The sequence below is a fragment of the Myodes glareolus genome, chromosome 20 (genome assembly GCF_982192425.1).
Source record: "Myodes glareolus chromosome 20, mMyoGla1.1, whole genome shotgun sequence".
Taxonomy (NCBI): domain Eukaryota; kingdom Metazoa; phylum Chordata; class Mammalia; order Rodentia; family Cricetidae; genus Myodes; species Myodes glareolus.
Genome location: NC_142045.1, coordinates 22,290,448 through 22,309,904, shown reverse-complemented (window position 1 = coordinate 22,309,904; position 19,457 = coordinate 22,290,448). Strand labels below are relative to the sequence as shown.

Sequence of the window (19,457 nt, the reverse complement as noted above, 5' to 3'; positions counted from 1 at the left end):
AATATTTTACACATCTTTTATTAAAGGTTTCTAGTAGGAGTATTATTATCAATAGTATTCGGGCTATTGGTGTTGCATAATAAATAACCCCAAATTTAATGGTCATAAAAAGTAAACTAAGTAATTTAGCTCACAGCCTTGCCAATTTGAATTGAGCAGGGTGTGAGCATGCAGAGCTGACTTGGATCAGCTCTTGATCTGACTTGACTGAGATGTCTTGTGCAATAGTCAGGTATGAGGAATATCCAAACTGGCTCATTCAGTTTGCAGCTAATGATGTCTAGGATGTCATTTGGGGCTGATGGTCAGAGCTCCTATGTGAGAGTCCCTGGCATGGCAATGTCAGGTGGTCACACTCTTCCAGGACAGTAGTAATCTCCCAAAGTGGACTTCCCTAGACTAGTGGGTAGAAACCTCATGGCCTTTTCCAGACTAGCTGTAGATGTCATACACTATCATTCCTCTTGTATTTGACAATTGTAAGCAGTCAGAGCCCTAGTTAGATGCATGAGAAGGAAAACAACTCTACCTTTCAGAGAGAGGAGCGTGGAAGAAGTGGGGGCTTTGAGGTCCACATATTGCAAGTGCAATAGGTAGATCATTCTATTTTATGGGAAAGAAAACTAAAGCTGGGAAGACTTACATAATACACATACACAAATATATTTATGTGCATATAAGTGTACATATTCTGTATATATACAGAATGACATATTTGTCTATCTTTATCTCAATTACTCTCTTGTATCCTTTTTTACCTTCGTGTACTATATGTGTGTGTATGTGTGGATAGATGTGTAGATAAATAGATTACACATGTGGGAGAAAATGTGATCTTTGTTTTTCTGGGTCTTTTGCTAAAATGATGATCACTAGCTCCGTCTATTTTCCTGTAGATGATACAATTTTAACGTTCTTCACAAATGAAGACAGCCCTATTGTGTTAATATGACACAAATTTAGTTGATTTACTTGTTGATGGGTATCTATGCTGGTACCATATCTTGGCTATTGTGAATGGAGCAGAGTCCATATTTGACACAAGTCTAAGAATGTCTAGCTAGGACCTGGGTCTGCCCAGTGGAGAGCCTAGGTTCCGTAGACATTGTGTTACCAGGAGTCTTGAAGGACCAATGAGATGAAGTCAAGGGAAGATACCAACGAAAGCACAGTCTGTTGAGGCTGAAAGTTCCTGTGACTACGGCTTCAAGTGGGGCTGACCCTGGCAGTTGATATCAGCTCGTTTCTTGGCTTTTGATATATGTTTCGGGCTACATATGGATTGTTATTCATTTCTAAGCCTAGACTGCTCAAGAATGGCACTTCCCTATACATAGAGAGTTCTTGGGCTGTGACTCTTGTCCTCTAGCTTTTGGCTTAGATCCACTAACAACTGATAAGGGTTCACAGAAATATTGGTATGCTCCCAAAAGAGCTATTCCTTCTATCTCCTCATTCCTTTTCTCTCCTGCCTTCCCAGAGCCTGTAAGACCTTACTGTAGCTCTATAATTTTTACCTGTGGTCTTGTCATAAGCAGGAAAATTCACATATGTCCCCAGGCTCACATACAGCAGACACTGAGATAGGGGATAGGGAAGAGGGATTTAGGATAATTAGGGGAACCACAGGGTTAGTGATACCAAACAACACAGTAGTGGGAATCTTGAGTGAGCAGTGGCATTATAACTATCATGGATCTTTTGAGCCAAAACAGAGGTCAGAGGTCACATATCCTTGAGCAAACTTGGGTTCCACCCATGTGCCTTAATCAAAAAGACATTAACTAAACTCTTCTTTCTTCAGAGCTAGTGTTCATATGCACTTAACATACAAGTGCACAGGTGCACTCACACACATGTGCGCATGCACGTGCACACACACACACACACACACACACACACACACACACACACACACATTCCTTTCTTCCCTCCAACTCCATCTTCACCTAAAGTCTGGCTGCAAACCCAATTGTAAGATGATTTTCATGCCTTCCATGGATGTTAAGTGTCTGGAGAGTCAATTCCTGATTCAAAGAGCCTTCGGCTCCCAGTGGAATGAATAATAGAATCAACATTTCACTTTATAGTTGAGCCAAAAGGTTAGGCAAGTTGTCTTGTCGATCTAATTGGAGGAGACTGTCAGTCTAATTGGAGGAAATTCATATTAAAACTTTCAAACTTGACGTGGAGAGATGGCTCAGCGGTTAAAAGCACTGTCTGTTCTTCCTGAGGACCTGGGGCCAATTTGCAGTATCCACATGGCCGCTTACAATCGGCTGTTATTCCAGTTCCAGGGTACCTGACACCCTCATACAGATAGATATACATGGAGGCAGAGCACCAATGTTCATAAAAAATTTTAAAATATATATATATATATATATATATATATATATATATATATATGGGGAGGAAGTGGGAATTTGGATTGGTATTTTTTTAAAAAAATCTAATAAAAAGTATATATATAATAAAAAAGTAAATATATATATGTATATATATATGTTTATATATATATAAACTCCGAAAAGGGCTGATGAGTCTCAAGTGGGCTTTTTTTTAAAAAATGTAACTCTGATGTAAAGATGAAATATAATTTACTCAAACCTTATTATTTAAGGTAAAAGTTACCTTTGTTGAGTGAAGCCACATTCCTAACTTTAGAGAGGCTATAGCAGCATCGACTTCAGAATTACAAAGTTTTGGAGACTTGTTCTTGAATTTCCATATTCCAGGAAGTGACAGGTAGTGGCCGCCTTACCTCTCCCGTCAGGAAACCTTAGAGGTAGATAGCCTTTCATCCCAAGTGCAGCAGGCTCAGTTACAAGTCCATGGCAGGATAAGGTTAAGGTGGGGGAGGGGGCAGGGCAGAAGAGGGAGACAGAAGCAGAAATCAATTCAAATTACTTTGCTGACAGTCGCTTAGCGTCTTCTCAGAAAGGCAGGCTGGAACTTAGAAGATGCTGGCAGCCCGCACAGGCGCTGCAGGGAGTCAGATCTCCGAAGACAACAGCAAGTTCAGAAAGCAGTCTGGCCTTTCCTCGGGAGGGAAAGACAAATCTCCCAAGAAAGCCCCCGAGAATGTCAAAGACAGCAGCCTCAGCCCCTGCGGGCAAAGCCAGCTCCGGGCGCGGCAGCTGGCCCTGCTGCGGGAGGTGGAGATGAACTGGTACCTGAAGCTCTGCGAGCTGTCGAGCGAGCACACCACAGCTCATACCACCGGGATGCCGCACAGGTGAGCGCGCGCTGAGTGGGGCATCCCGGGCGGGCGGAATCTGGAGAGCGGGTGTGTTCCCTTCCTCCCAGGCTGTGAAATCTTAGCAGCAGCTCTCACGGTCTAGGGGATGCTTGGCACTTCAGAACATGTACAACAAAAGGCAGAAACTTGGTGCAAGAATAAACACGGCTCTCTGGGCTGCGATTCGGAAAGCATCCCGTGGAAAGTCGGTAACGAGTTTACCGGAGAGAGTAAAAAATTTTCTTAAGGAAAAAGAATCTGAGGAATTCGGAGGGTGTAGGGAAACAAAAGTTCCTTCCCCAAGGGGGAAAAAAATTGTCATTGCAGCCGGCCTGCATTTCCCTTACCTTGAGAAGTAGGGCACGAGGGGAAGGCTCTTTAGCTGTTCAAAAGTGAATAGGTGAAGGTTCAGGTGTTTCATGAGGGTGCCCAGCGTATTGTACTGACAACCATATACCTCAGTGGTAGGGACAGTTTACCCTGGGGGAAAAGGACACTTTTTAAAAAGGTGTAAATGTAAGGCAGTTTCTGGCAGATTTTCTTTCTCCTCTTTTCTCGGTCTTCACATAACAGGAAGGATGGGTTTATTAAATCCACTGCAGCAAGGCAACCTGTACAGAGTAAAGTGTCTGTAGTCCTGAAGTCCAGGTGTACTTATTTCCAACAAATTTTTTTATTAATAAAGCTCTTAAGAAATAAAGATCACTTTGCAAGAGAAGTTACAGTGTAATATGCCCAGAATAGTTTTTATTCAATGATAATAAAAATCCACTAATGAAATAGCCAAAACATGTTTTTTGTAAAGACTACAACATATTGTATCAAAACATCCAGTATGCCGTTAGCAGCTTCCATATGTATATGTGGTGTGTTTGTGTGTGTCTGTGTATATGATGTGATGTGGTATGTGTGTGCATGGAATTATATGTTACACGTCTGTGATATGTGTTGTCTATATGTGATATGTATATGTGTGTCATATGAGTGTGTGGTATCTTTGTGTGTGTTATGAGTGTATGATGTGTGTGTCGTGGGAATAAGCTGGCATGTGTGGTACCTGCATATACGAGACCAGGACAGGACATCATGTTTCTTCCTCTGCCATGTTCCATCTTATTGCATTGAGACAGGATGCTTCACTGTACCAGACTTGTCATTTAGCTAGGCTGGTTGTCCAGGGGGCTCTTGGGTTTTGACTGTCTTTGCTCCACAAGGCTAGAGTTACAGGCATGCATCCCCCACCCCCGACTTTTTACAGGGTTGCTAGGATTTGGACTCAGGCAGGTCTGAACACCTGCCGAGCAAGCCCTCTTCCACAAAGTCTTTCCCCAGCTTCTGTTGTTATATTTCTAATTCAAAAAGGACATCCCAGGGAAACTTCTAAAGCGGTTGAATTAGATAGTACATATACTTAGAAACTTGGACAATAGTCTTCAAAATGCCTCAACAAACTTACATTTCCCCCTTTCAATCAGCAGTAATAAAATAAATGTTTCAAAATATTAGGTCACTATTAAAAAATCACCTTGCAAAATAAAGGACGAGATAAGCTTTCTAGAAATGCTCTGGGAAATAGATTTAGTATTCATGGAAAAGGTGGCCTGTGTATGTTTTTGTATAAATTCTGATGCCTACATTTGAGAGAGGAAGAGGAGGAGAAAGGGCTTAAGGAAGGGATGGTCTCATATAAGGAAGGCTTGTAAGAGCTTTGTCCCTGCTAGAAATTCACCTCCTTGCATAACCCATATCCCAAATCATTGCATATCTTTCAAGTCTATAAAGCTATTATTACAGAGGCTCTCCAGGGGAGGGGACTTAAGTGACAAAGGAAATCCCTGATGATGTTTTCTTTCCTAAACATATTCTTTGCCTTACTCTAAACCCTTAACTTCCCATAATGAATATAATGTAAAAACACAAAATTTGTGCTGTCAACAGACACTGGATCAACCTTTCCCGAGTCAAAGTGAAAGATCCATTAAGATAGTGAAGTTTAGTGAGAAATTGGGGGGAAAATGAATCAGCGCTCTTTACTGTTCTCCTTAAATGATAACTGGCCCCATTGTCAGAAAAGACGGAATAAGACGTGATTTGAGATTATTGTAATCTTCAGGGCAGTGCCATTTGACCATTGATTGGCACCAGTTGTGTGTCGCCCTTGCGTAGTGAGTGCTTTGGATGAGTAAAGGTCTTATCTACTCACCGCCCTCGGGACAGGAAATGCCCATCCCTCCTGGACTTTTGCAGTGTGTGTGTTTCCAGGAAGGGACTAGTGTATGTAGTAGTAGGCACTTAGCTCATTCCCAATGTAAACAAATCTGCTGAAGATCTCGGAATTTCAGTAGCTCAGAAGACCTGCCATTGCAAGTGTCAGTGTGGAACTAATTAGGCAATCGTTCACATTTTAATGCTTACATTGAGATGCAAATCCCCGAGTCACCCACGTGTTTAGATTAGCTGTCAAGAAGGTATGGAAAGTTCTTATGGGTTTGAAATGTGTACTCCTCGAATAGTTTGGCTCTCATGTGATATTTTCACTTTAGACTGGCATGTAGATGACAACTATGCCTAACCTTTAAATAAAATACTTCAAATAGTGTGCCTCTGTGAAACACTGTTTATAGGGCAGAATGGGAGATGTGTTGAGAACTTCAAGATGCTACATATTGTAACAGAAAAATTCAAAGATCCTTTCATCAATGGTCACCAAGAAGGACCTGGTGAAGTACTGTGACCCTGACTCTTCCTGAGGAGCTGGAATGAAAATATTGTATAGCAAGTGAATTCAAGCTTGTGTTCACATTGTTTTATACCTGGATCCTACAACAACCTGTATTGCAAAGGGTGTTAGCCAATCAGAGGAAAGCATTAGAGGTGGAGGCACAGTTCAAGAGCTGTAGTATATTTAATAGACATAGTTGTAGAAAGCAGGAAAAAGAACACTGATGTAAGAGTGGCCCTGTTCCCTTTTCTGACCTATGTGTACATGAGCAATAAAATTTGCTTCATGCTGAACTGACTGTTCATTTCAGAGATCCTGATGACAGTAATGTTGGATGTATTTATTATCTGTGGCAGCTCATTCCTTGCCTACAAATGGAAAATAGAGTAGGGACCAGGGAAGCAAGACTTGACCATTCCTCTTTGTTCCCATGTGGGGTAGTTGGTTTTTACTGTTTTCATGTTTGTTTACTTATTTTCGGCAACTTGACAGAAGTTTGCATTATCTGGGAAGAGGGAACCTGAGCTGAGGAACTACCTCCAGCAGACAGGCCTGTGGGCATCTTTTTGATTGATAATTGATGTTGGGGGGGCAGGTCACTTTGTGTGGTGCCATCCTTGGGCAAGTGATCCTGAGATGTATAAGAATGTTGACTGAACAAGCCATGGGGAAGAAACCAATAAGTCACACTCCTTCATGGTTCTGCTTCAGTTCCTGCCTCCCAGGTTTCTGCTTTGAGTTCCTGCCCTGGCTTCCCACAGTGATAGTTGATGGTGCGAAAGGCTAAGCCAAATAAATCCTTTTCTCCCCAAGTCTGTTTTGGTCAGTGTTTTTACCATGCCAATAGAGAAGCCGACTGGGACACTATGTGATTGTGGACATGGCTTTTTAAGTTGTTCTTATTGTTTTAAAATACATCTTCTGAGCACAGAAGTAACCTTGGAACTTCATAGAATGTTTTAAAAATGGATGAATGTAAGCAAGAGAACAGGGAGACAGCTCAGCTGGTACAGGGCTTGACAGACAAGCATGGGAGCCCAAGTTAGGATCCCAAGGACCCACAGAAAAGTATGCTGAGCCAGAAGAATATTTCAACTCTTGAGACCTGGAAACAGGAGAATTCCTGGACCTTGCTGGACAGCCAGCCTAGCCAACCAGAGAGTTCTAGACCCAGTGAGAGACTCCGTTTCCAAGAACCAGTATGGGGCTGGGGGGGGGGTCACCCAGTGATCACCCAGCACACACGAGGACCTGAGTTCAGTACCCAGCACCCACGCAAACGTCTGCATGACTACTGTGGTAGTTTGAATGTTGTTTGGCCCCCATAAGCTCATAGGGAGTTGCACTATTAGGAGATACAGATTTATTAGAGTGGGTATGGCCTTATTGGAGGAAATGTCACTGTTGGGGCGGACTTTGAGGTTTCCTATGCTCAGGATACTGCCAAGTGAGTCATTTAATTTTCTTTTGCCTCTGAGTCAAGATGTAGTTCCAGCACAAAGCCTGCTGCATGCTGCCAAGTCCCCCGCCATGATGGTAATAGACTAAATCTCTGAAACTGTATACGAGCCGCTTCAATTAAATGTTCTCATTTATAAGAGTTGTCATGGTGTCTCCTCACAGTGAATAAAAATCTAACTAAGATATCCGTGCATGCCTGTAACCCCAGTATTGGAGACAAAGGGGAACACAGGCAGATGCCTCCTGGCCAGCCAGGCTAGCCTAGTAAAAGCAAGATTCCAGTTTGAGGAGAGATGCTGTCTCAGGGGAACAAGATAAAAAATATTGCAGGGAGGTCACCCAACTTCTTGCTCCTAGTGGTCAAAGAAATAGAAACTCACAAAGTTAATTAACATATGTAACAGTTTGTTGAAATATGAAAGTCAATGATTTCATGGACTGGAGTGGTCAGTAGGTAAAAATGCTTGCTGTCAAGAATGATGACCTGAGTTAGACCCCTGGGACCAACATGGAGGAAAGAGAACTGGCTGTCGCAAGTTGTCCTCTGACCACCACATAGGTACCCTGATACCTCTCCCTCCCACCACATAAAATCAATAGGCAAATGAAAAGTAGGGAGGGGAAATATTTCGAGCAGAAGAATTCAAGCAGGGAGTAGAGTGATAAAGATAGAAGAGAGGCCAGAGGAAGAGTTAACCAACATAAAGCATGTGTGAACAAGCTATATGTGAAACCTATGATCTTGCAACCCCATTAAAATTATAATGAAGGGGATAATGGGACACACGAGATATGAAAGAGCAGGAGAGGAATGTGGGAGGCTAAAGACTGAGCAGAGATGGGTGGATGGTGGCAGAGGGTTGGGGGAAAGAAAAGAGAGATAGAGGGTGGGTTAACCAAAGCAGGATGGAGGAAGAAGCCAAATAAAACCCTACTAGTTTATAAGCTAATTAAAGACATAATGCTTTAAAAGGCATTTCAACAGGGATACCTCATATTAGGAAACAATGATGTTCCTAGAGACAGAGGTTATTAAATGGTTTACTGCCACCACCGGAAGTCAGGAAGGCCCCAGAGACACCCCAAACAGTACAGTCTATCCACACTACTTTTGGTTACTCACTGTAACGAGATGGTATGACCCTATTGCTGAAGACACCACACACTTTGGTTGCAGAACAGAGGAATGAATTAATCTTGAACTAAGTAGGAAACTCTTTGCTTGCCGGCTAGATTTCATGGTACTGGGAGGTGCCATTTTCTACTAGGGGAGAAAAGACATCAGTGGTCCTTCCGTAGCACTGGATTCTGAACATTACAAACCTGATCTGTTCTCATGATGTGCCTACTGGCCCAAACGAGGCCAGAAGCTTTATGGGCTGTAACAGTTTGGAGATGAGTATGGTTCCATAAGATCATATATTTGAATCCTTGGTCCCCAGTTAATAGAACTGTTTGGGAAGGATTAGGGGGTGTGGCCTTGTTGAGGTCAGTGTGTCATGGTGGAGGTGAGCTTTGAGGTTTCAAAAGACTCATGCCATTTTGAACCTATTTCTCTCTGCCTCCCACTTTTGGAACAAGATATAGTCTCTCAGCTGTTCCTCCACCATCGTGGACTTTAATTCTTTGAAATTGTAAGCCCCAAATCAAATGCTTTCTATTATAAGTTGTCTTCGCCTTGAATTTTTATCATAAAATAGAATAGTAACTAAGACAGGGAGCAACCAATTGCTCTCTTGATTAGATTTTAAGCCTGCTCCACAGGAGGGAAACATGGTCAAAATCCATGGTTATGCAAACCACAAGCCTTAAAGGGGAACCTACTGATGTTTTTCTAGATAGTTGCATTGTTAAGCTGCCTCCTAAATGTCTATGTTTATATATTCTATTTTGATTTCTATTGCTGCAATAAAGCACTGGCCAAAAGCAAGTTGGAGAGGTAAGGTCTATTTGGCTTCCAGATTACAATCCTTCATCAAGACCTGGCCACGGCAGAAAGCAAACTCAAGGCAGGAACCTGAGACAAGAATTGAAGCAGAGGCCACGGAGGAATGCTACTTACTAGCTTGTTCCTTGATCTTTCTAATACCAGCCAGGGCCATCAGCTCGGGGTGGCACTACCCAGCATCCTGGGACCTCCCATAACATTGATTAAGAAAATGTCCCCCACCCAAGACTAGCCCATGGACCAATCTGATGGAGGCTTTTCTCAGTTGAAGTTTCTTCTTCAGGTGACTCCCGTTTGTATCAAGTTGGCAAGATCTAAAGAGCACCATGCATTGGTTTGTACTGTTTCTACCTTCTTCACAGCAACTTCTTATTGCAGTGGGTAGTGGTTGCTACAGAGACTTGTGGCCCTCAAAATGCCGAGAATAAGGGACAGTGAGTGCTCAGCTGCAGGGGGACCTTTATGTCAACCCTCCTCTACATCAACCTGCAGGGGGACCTCTATGTCAGCCCTCCTCTACATCAACCCTCTCCATCATCACAGCCACCAAGACTCAAGGACCATCCCAGAAGAGGGGACAGGAAGAATGTAAGAGCCAAAGAGCTGGGAGGAGTCCTATGAAAAACTGTCCTTTGGAAGTGATATGGCTGTTACATATTCACAACACAAGACTTGCCAATATCAAGTCAGTTACAAAGACCGTCGTTTGGGGGTAAAGGATTCCTCAGGCCTCCGCTGAGGAGATAAAGGCTGTGGATGACTCTTGGGGGATGAAGAGTAACTTTTATTTGGGGCTGTGGCCACTGGTGGGTTGCCCTTACCCCATTGCAGAACTCCACACCAGAGCTGAAAACTAACTGAATAATTTTAAAAGGAGGTCATGAAGTTGGGAGAGTACCAGAAGGAGGTAGGGGGAAGTGGGTCAGGGTGAACATGATCAAGATATGCTGTTTGCACATCTGGAAATTTCAAAGAATAAATTTAAAATATCGTTCTTTTGAAAAGGAGAGGGTCACCACTATAAAAAAAGTGTAATAAAACAAGCAAATTAAAGTATAAATGATTTTAAAGACTAATGCATTTTGCTCGCATACTTTGGTCCAAACTGAGGTGTAACCCATGTTAGGCCTGGTCTATGTGGTCAGGGCTTACAAAGTTTGCTAAGAGTGGGTGACTCTGAAGGTCTGTGGCAGGAATGTGCTTCACCTGGTACCTGAGCACTGAGCACTCTGCTCTACTCAATTAAGATTCCTTCAGGTGTTTAGGGAAGCACCAACTTCCTGAGCAAAAGTACATTGGGGTTAGACTAGGAAGGGGCTTTAAACACAGTATGTACATAACAAACCAGGGCAGCCTGAACTATTAGGTGGAAGTTACCAGAGACATTCAGTAATCCTGTGGGTGAGAATTTAGTTGCAGCATTCTGACAGAGATTTCACCTTCTTAACTCACAGTTCTTATGGTGTAGGGCAGTGGTCCATGAGCCACATCCTAATGCTGCTCTCACTGTTATCAGAACCACTTGAAACCGCAGAATTTGTTCCCTTCTGTAGGCTTGCAAAAGGCCGGGCATGGTTCTCTACACAGGTAGTCCTCAAGGTGTTTTGATAGACTCAGTGCCTGCCAGGGGAGCAACATGTGATTCCAGGGCATAGAAGATTCTGGCAGCTTTTGTGAAGGAGCTGAGATTATGATGCAAATGTATGCGAGGCGATAATCTCAGCTATTAATCAAGAGATCAGTGAGGGAGCACTCCCCAGTCTGATAGAGCAGCTTGTCTATTTGAGGCAACGCGAAGATGAATTACTACAAAATCTACTTGTACACAGGAGTCATGAAATCCATATTTTAGTCAGGAATACTCTAAATGAGAAGGTCAAAGAATGAAGAGGAAGGATCTGTGTTCCTGGCAGGTGTGATTGGAGTTGGACTTGGGGGTTGTGCACAACTTGAACAGAAGGTGATGGGTACCAAATACAGGTGTTGGCTTTGACAATGGAAAATATTGTGGGGGTTTAAAGTCCTTTCTGTGTGTCATGAGTCAAATGTCTACCTACCAAGTCCTTGCTCTACAAACAGTGGCTAGATCCCTTTGGATTTGGAATAGAAAGGTCTAGGTTTAAATCCTGGTTGTGTTTCTGGATACATATGCGAGTGGAGTCATGCATTTCCCCTCATATCTGAGATTCTTGCTTCTTGCCTACCAAAGAGCTGGATGAGGAAGAAACCACATGGTCATGCTTTATTTCCTCAGTCTTTTTTCCCACGTGACTTTTTCCTATCAAAGAATCCATCTGGAGGCACTCAAGTGCTATCTCCTGATAGAGTTAATTGACCTCTGTTTCATTGATTGCATTTAAAGCAATTCTTAGCTAGGTCTGTCTCATCTGAGTTCCAAGAAGGGTAGATTGAAACAAGCACCATGACCTTCCCAGGACTTGTCACTGAGTGACCCACTGGAAACTCTTCCTGTCTGGTTCTGTGCTTTTGTTTTGTGGGGATGAGGCAGCACAGTGGGCTGAGGAACACTTGCTCACGTTCCTCTGGAGATAATAGCTGAAGCTATGCTCCTTCAGTCACAGCCTTCTGGATATGTTCAGTGTCACCAAGGGTTAATGTTCCCGTGTTAGAGAAGAATCTCCACTCTGAGTTTAGAGAAATTGACAATTTTCTGTGCATGGGCATACACATTGTCATCTAAATTTGGCAAAGGGGAACTTGTCAAATACTTCTTTAGTTGCCAGACATTTAAACTGGGCTTCCATGCAGATTTGTGTCCCTAATTGAGGATGGGTTTTTGATGCTGATTATAGGAGGGTTATATGCAAATGCTTTATACCTAATGAATCCATTGATCATAAAGCTACCCCTAGCTACTAAATCCTGACACATGAATAACCTGACCTGAGACTATTTATTTCTCAAGTCCATCCACAAGCCTGAAGGTCTGTTTGGATGGGACCGGAAGTGAGTGCTCTGTTGTCTTTATCTTGTTTTCTTAGCCGACTTGAGCAGTGGCATCAATCCATCAGACACAAGAGAGAAAGGAGAGGAGATCACAAGAAGGGTGCTGGGCCTGTAAATGGTATCTGTGAGGGTGGGATTCAGTCACGTGACCACACCTAACCGAATGGGATGCTGGGACTCGTAGTCCAAATGTATGCTTAGGAAGGAAGAGAAATGGACATGTTACAACTAGCCAGTCGCTACCCCAGGGCAGTGGTTCAAGCACACAACATGAATTTGGCAATTCCTTTACCAAGGAGAGATCTGCACTACCCTTTAGTTTTAACAACATATTCCTTTCTGTCAAAGCCTGATCCTTTGACCTGACCTTTCCTTGGGCACATGGTGAGTCAATCTCTTTGGGCTTCCCTGCTTGGATTTCAGCTTTCCTGTTTCACTGAGAAGGCTGATGACACTTCAGAAAACTATAGAAGGTGACCTGATACCTGGCAGGACATGGGTCACTGATGAAGTAAACATCCTTCCGTGTCCATCCATGAACACTCAGCTCTCATTCTGACTCTCACAGCTCTGTGCAGGCCCAAGGATCCCAGGAAGTCTTGCTCCTTCTTTGGGCTGTGAGAGGACTTCTTGGTAGCGCAGCAGCTCCTTCCTTTCCATGGCAACAGCCACAGCCTCTGGCGCCAGCCACACAGCCTGGCAGCTCATGAGATAGGATCAGGCACACGGAAACATAAGTCAGAGATCATGGGCCCAGAGTCAGATGACCTGTTGGTTCAGTCTGTTATTTCAGAACACTCAAGGTGTGTGCTTCTAAGAGGAGCATCTTGCTAAGTATGTCTATGCAAGTGACGTTTATTATGTGCTTTACATACTAAAACCTACAGGGTGCTTGATGGTAGTCAACTCAGCCATTCAGTTGCCAGAAGCAGGATACAGTGTGGTTTTGTGTTAGTCATTTCTTCTCTGAGTCACAACTTTCAATCAGTGTGTGTGTGTGTGTGTGTGTGTGTGTGTGTGTGTGTGTGTTTATGTGTGTCTGTGTGTGTGTATATATGTGTGTAGAGAGTGTTTTAGTATGAATATCTTTCATTTAAAATTCTTTACTAAAATAAAGCAAAGCCCAATGTGCCTTTTATAGTTTAATATTCATATCTCGTTTGATTACAACGAGTGTTAAGTATGAAGTATACTGTACAAAAGAGCTGTTAAGTTGTTTAATTTCCTCCAGGGCTAAGTAGCTGCTAATCAGTATAAATAATCCACAAGAAAGATGTGCTAAAGCACCAACTTTGTCTCCAGGCTTAGTAATTTGAATGACGAGACAATCCAAATAACAGTTGCTTGTTAGACAAATTTTAAACATTACAGCAGTTTGTCATATTTTACATCCCAGATGGTGAATTATCCAAAAGATATGGTAGAAAAGTATTGAGTTTACATGCGTTTGAAAGTATTTTCAGCTAAATGTATTTCCCATGGTACCTGTCTTCAGAAATAAAAACAAAATGAAGAAAAGAAAAAAAATAGAAGAGAAAGAGGAAAAAAGAAACAGAAGAGAAGACAAAAAAACCAAAACAATAAAAATGAGAACAGATGTACCTTCTAGGGTTTTCTTTTGTTAGTGTATGTGTAGTATTAAAATATCTCTAATAATCAAACCAGAAAATTAATTCACTAGAAAGATTTCAGCATTATCATGGTCTAGTTTTAGTCACTCAAGGACTGTTTTGGAAGACTTCTTGCCCCAACAACCTTTGAGTATTTTCAATGATAGAAGATTGTAGTGTAAATGGGTATGATATTAGAAGTGTGAGGGGAATTCTGTAGAACTACAAAGTGACGACTGGAGACATGGCTAGAGGTTAAGAACACTAACTGTTCTTTCAGACGACCTAAGATCAATTCCCAGCAACCACATGGTGGCTCATTTCCATCTGTAATGAGATCCAGTGCCCTCTTCTGGTCTTCAGGGATACATACATGCAGGTAGAATACTGTATATATAATAGAGAAATGCAGGCACCCTTGTTGAACCCCCCCTCTCTCTTTCTGTCTGTCTCTCTCTCTGTCTCTCTGTCTCTGTCTCTGTCTCTCTCTCTCACACACACACACGCACGCACACACACACACACAGGCATGAAAACAGGAGGAGACTTTCTGAGAAGCCCTATTCCATCAGAAAGAGTGAGTTAAGACAGGTGCTAGGGGCTAAGGACGAAAGTTCATTATACACATGATGAAAGGTCAAAGAATGAAACAAAGAAGCTTTTAAAAATGCAAGTGACAACCTACAGAATGTGAGGAAGTGCTAGAAAAGTGTAAGTGTTACAAGTTTAATATTAACATTATATAAAGACATCTGACAAGTCAATGAAGAAAGCATACAAATTCAAAAGTGACAAAAGCTATTCAAGGCCGGGCGGTGATGGCACACGCCTGTAATCCGAGCACTCAGGAGGCAGAGGCAGGCGAATCTCTGTGAGTTGGAGGCCAGCCTGGTCTACAAGAGCTAGTTCTACGATGGCTGGCCTGTTACACAGAGAAACCCTGTCTTGACACAACAACAACAACAAACTATTTAAGATAAAGACAAGCAGCGGTTTGCTTTGGTAATAATTAGGGAAATGCAAATGAAGACTGCAACGATTTATCCTTCACTTGCACTTGAAATGCACCCCATGCAATCAATGGGCTGCTGCTGTAGATGCATTGAGATCTGACATCTTGGGCAAGGCTAGCATGCAAATTTTAATGGCTCATTTCTCATGGAAAACAGCTTGACAACATCTCAAAACTTAAAGGTAGATGTCTCATATGATCCTGTAATCTTACTCCCAGACAGGTTCTTAAAAGATCTTTCGAATTTTATTTTACTGATGCTTTTAGGGTTTTGCGCTTACGCATCTTTCATGTTGAACACGTTATCCCTCAAACACAGTTCTGTTCCTACTTTTGTGTCATCTTATATATCTGTATCTGTCTTTCTGTGATCGGTTTAGTTTGACTAGGATGGCGATCTCCAGTAGTGCCTATCTTGCTGACACGCGCAAAGCCTCATTCTCTGTAGCTGAACCGGACCCCACTTTGCTTGCATACCACATTTTCCTCACTCATCGCTCTACTGTTGACTCCTTAGAGTGGTCCCACAAAGTAGCTATTGTGACTATTGCTGCAGTAAGCCTTTGTGTTAAAGTATCTACGCACGTGCATATTTCCTAGTAGGACTGTTCAAAATGGCCATTCGGTGAAAAATAGCCCAGTGTGTTCCACACTGTGGTGGTGGTGTGTACACACAATGAAACGCTATTCAGGTCATCAATAAGTGAACTGTTAATAACATGGGTGGACCTCCAGGATTTTAGGGTAAGTGAAGGAAGCCAGATGTAATTTGACATACCACCTGTGATTCTCTGGATAAACTATCAAAGGCAAGTAAATCCATCCTGGCACATTGAGGACCGGGGGCTTTTCTGGAACTGACAGAGTAGATGGAAGGAACTGACTATTGCCTGAGACACCTTGCTTCCGATGAACTGAAGAGTTTTACTGAGAGCTAGAGGCATGCTTGCAGAACGCTGCCAATGCACGCCTGCCACTGCTTTAAGACACTGTATTTTATGCTAGATGGTTTTTATTTCAATACATGACTTAAAAACTGAAATGTCCCCTGGGGTTGCTAAGATGTATGGGACGCCTTGGAAATCGGTGAGAGCATTTGCTACTTGCGCTGTGGGTTTGTGATTCTGCATTCTTTCCCCACTCTTCTGTCATCTCCCACTGCTGTCAACTTCCAGCACACCTGGCCCTAGCTGCTCCTTTCACCCCAATTGCCACCTTTACTTGGGTGAGGACCAGGAAACAAGAAAGTCTGCTGTGGTTAAACTATGACGAAGAAAGCCCATTTGGATTCTGACCTGAGACATGAGATTCAGAAATTGCTGTACTTTGTTGTTAGTCCTAGTGTCTTCATTTGATTCTTGGCTGAATTCAGTCCGGCAAAGTTGGAGAAAGGTCACCTCTAGAAAAACTCAGTTGCTGCTCTGTTTATAGTAACACGAGTTGGTCTGGAAGAGCGCCAGGTCCTGGAGTCGCCTCGGGATGATATTTATCTGGAGGAACCCTAAGAGATTTGAGAAATGTCAAGCATTTAGAAGCCAGTTTTCCAAAATGTTGTTGGGTCACCGATAGTTTAGATTTTATAAATGTCCCACCCAATAGAGCATCCCATCACAAGCTGGCAAAGGGAACTATCCATTTCTCGTTCATAGCAGGGTTGAGGCTTGGAACAATATTATACTTAGTAGCTGAGCATTTATAATTATTCTACAGTGGAAGGACAGTTCAGGAGTCAGCCTGGGAACTGGGGGTATAACTTGGTTGATACAGCGCTTGTTGTGCAAATGTGAGAACCTGAGTTTGAATACTCAACACTTCTGGAGAAAGCCAAACACGGCATCTGCCTGTATCCCAGAGCTGGGGAGTGGGGACAGCAAGACACTAGTCAGCCCGATCAGAATTTGGGAGCTTCAGCAAGAGACACTGTTTCAAAAAATAAAACGATACATACACATGGGTGCACATACACACACAAAGACACACATACAGACAGGCACACACCCACACAGAGAAAGAGACACATACACAAAAAGCTTTATGTATTTGGGCAGGTAAGTACATAAACCAATTCAGCTTATTCGGGCGTCTGGAATTAGGCCTTTGATAGTATTTCCTGGTATGGGCATCTGGTCTCCCCTTTGCTGAGAATGGTCGTTCTTATTATTATAACCTCAAATGTCCTTATTTGCTCTTACCCCAATTTGTCACACTGTGGACCAGCTGAATGGTGCTTAGCGCTCCATCTTGGGACCACTCTGTTGGTTTCTGAATGGGGTGTAAAAGTGTTCGCAGCTTGACAAGGAATAGGTTCCCCTTCTGAGCCTAGGAGTAAACCTTCCATAGTCTTAGAACATTGTCTCTATTCAGGCATTTGTAGACGGCTTGCTGGGCTTTGCGGGTAGCTCTGATGTTCCAACTTAGAGACCCCATGGTGTGGATGCTGACAGGCAGGTGGAAGGAGGGGTGAGTACAGGCAACTTCCTGGAAGTTCTGGTTAACTCCATGGAGCACAGGGACAGAAGAAGAAATGGGGCACAGGTCTCATCGTCCTGGGAACTGCCATCCTGCCCTCCCTGCACCCCTCCCCCAGGAGACTTCTGCTGCCTCTGTGGTCCCACTCTGGCAGGAGGCATCTTCAGAGCTTCACAGCTGGATGCTTAGAGTGCCACAGCTGGATGTGAATGATGCTTGCTGGCAAGTGATAGAAGCAGAGACACAACTTCGCTTGGGAACCCCACTTCCTCTTCACTGGGGAAATCCTACCCTGTGGTTTCTTTCTTGGTTTTCAGATCTTTTCCTTATGATCTTCTATTCCTCCCTGGCGTTCAGAGCTTTAGATTCTAAGATGGGAAAGGGGCCTAGACTGGGTAGACTCACAATTAAGTGAAGTACACTACTATTAACTATGAAAGTCTGATTCTGTCAAAACACATTGATTATTATGGAAGTTATATGCCTATGTCGGATACCATTCTCCCCTCAAAGGGCTGACGGACTAGACAGAGTGAATGTGGGCACAGGCAGAAAGAGGTCCCCAACACTCTCAAGGTGAACCCTGTATTCCCTGTAGAAATCCACAACTCCATTTCCTACATCCCTGAAAGCAAAATCCAGCTTGGGTCAAAGGCATGATCTGCCAGCAAGTTCAGAGCAAAGAGAAGGACTGACTGACATATTTCCCACCTGGGTTAGTTATTTATAGTAGGTGAGAACTGGAAGAAAGCCTTTGAGATACCTGCCTTTTAGAAAGGGAATTGTAGATGCAGGTCCCCAACTCTAGAAAAGCACAGCGAAGTGTGCCGGATACCACAAGGGGTGCACAGAGCCGAAGGAAGAAGTCAAAGGCTTGGAGTTGATTGTTTCCTTGTTTGCAGTGTTCTGTGGCATGCATGGTGCAGTATGAAATGGTATGGGTATAACACAGTCTAGGGTGACAGGCATGGTGCAGTGTGCAGTGGTATGGATATAATACAGTTTAGAGCATACCATAGTCCTAGTTCAGAGGTCAGAGGACTGATTGTGGGGTTGGCTCTCTCCTTCCACTCTGTGGGGTCTGAGGGAATTAAACTCAGGACATCAGATTTACAAACATGTCCCTGCTGCTGAGGTACCTTGCATTCCCAGAGCAAATATTTTTCATGCTGATGAGATCAACTTCATGAAATCTTCCTTCTTTGGATAGAGATTTTGGTGCCAAATCTAAGAACCCTTCACTCAACTAAAGATTTTTCTCCTGCTCAACTAAACATGACTCAACCAGTAAAGGTGCTTGCTGCCAAAACCCAAAAGCTGAGTTTGATCCCTACAACCCACGTGATGGAGAGAGCTGACTCCTGCCAGCTTCCTTATACCTGTGCTCACAGGCAGGCACACACATACACACACACACACACACACAAAGGTACACCAAATAGATAAACAAATAAATGTAAAAAAACTGTTTTTTTTCCTGTCTTTATCCTGTTTTTATCCTGTCTTTATAGTTTCAATTTTAATTTTGGTTTGTGATTCATTCTGAGTTAAGGCTTACATCAATGTAAGACTGAAGCCCAGGATTTACTCACCTTTGTTTTTTAAATTATTGTATGTATGTATGTATCTGTGTGGGCACGTGCACATGAGTGCATGGGCCTGCTGCATCCCAAAGTAGACTGTAGAAGGAGCAACGGTGAGCTGTGCTCCCGCCACCCGGCTAGCTTTACCTGAAATAATTACACAGAAACTGTATTCATTTAAACACTGCCTGGCCCATTAGTTATAACCTCTTATTGGCTAGCTCTTACATATTGATTCAACCAATTTCTATTAATGCGTATTGCCACTTGACTGTGGCTTACCGGGACGAGTCTAATCGGAGTCCATTATCACGTCTGCCTCACTGCCTTCTTCCTCCCAGCATTCTGTTCTGTCTACTCCACCCACCTATGTTCTGACCTATCAGGCCAAGTAGTTTCTTTATTAATTAACCAAAGAAAGCAACACATAGAAACAAGGCCCAC

At 43.0% G+C, this 19,457-nt stretch overlaps 1 protein-coding gene across 1 annotated transcript in view; it reads left to right on the top strand.

Annotated features, from left to right (window-relative positions):
• Positions 1-2,870: 2,870 nt before the first annotated feature.
• Kcnab1 (potassium voltage-gated channel subfamily A regulatory beta subunit 1) overlaps positions 2,871-19,457 on the top strand; it is a 376,878-nt gene continuing 360,291 nt past the window's right edge. Inside the window, exon 1 of the mRNA XM_085682467.2 lies at positions 2,871-3,238. Coding sequence (XP_085538593.2) covers positions 2,964-3,238 — 275 coding nt within the window. The 5' untranslated portion in view covers positions 2,871-2,963. The remainder of the gene's footprint in view (positions 3,239-19,457) is intronic.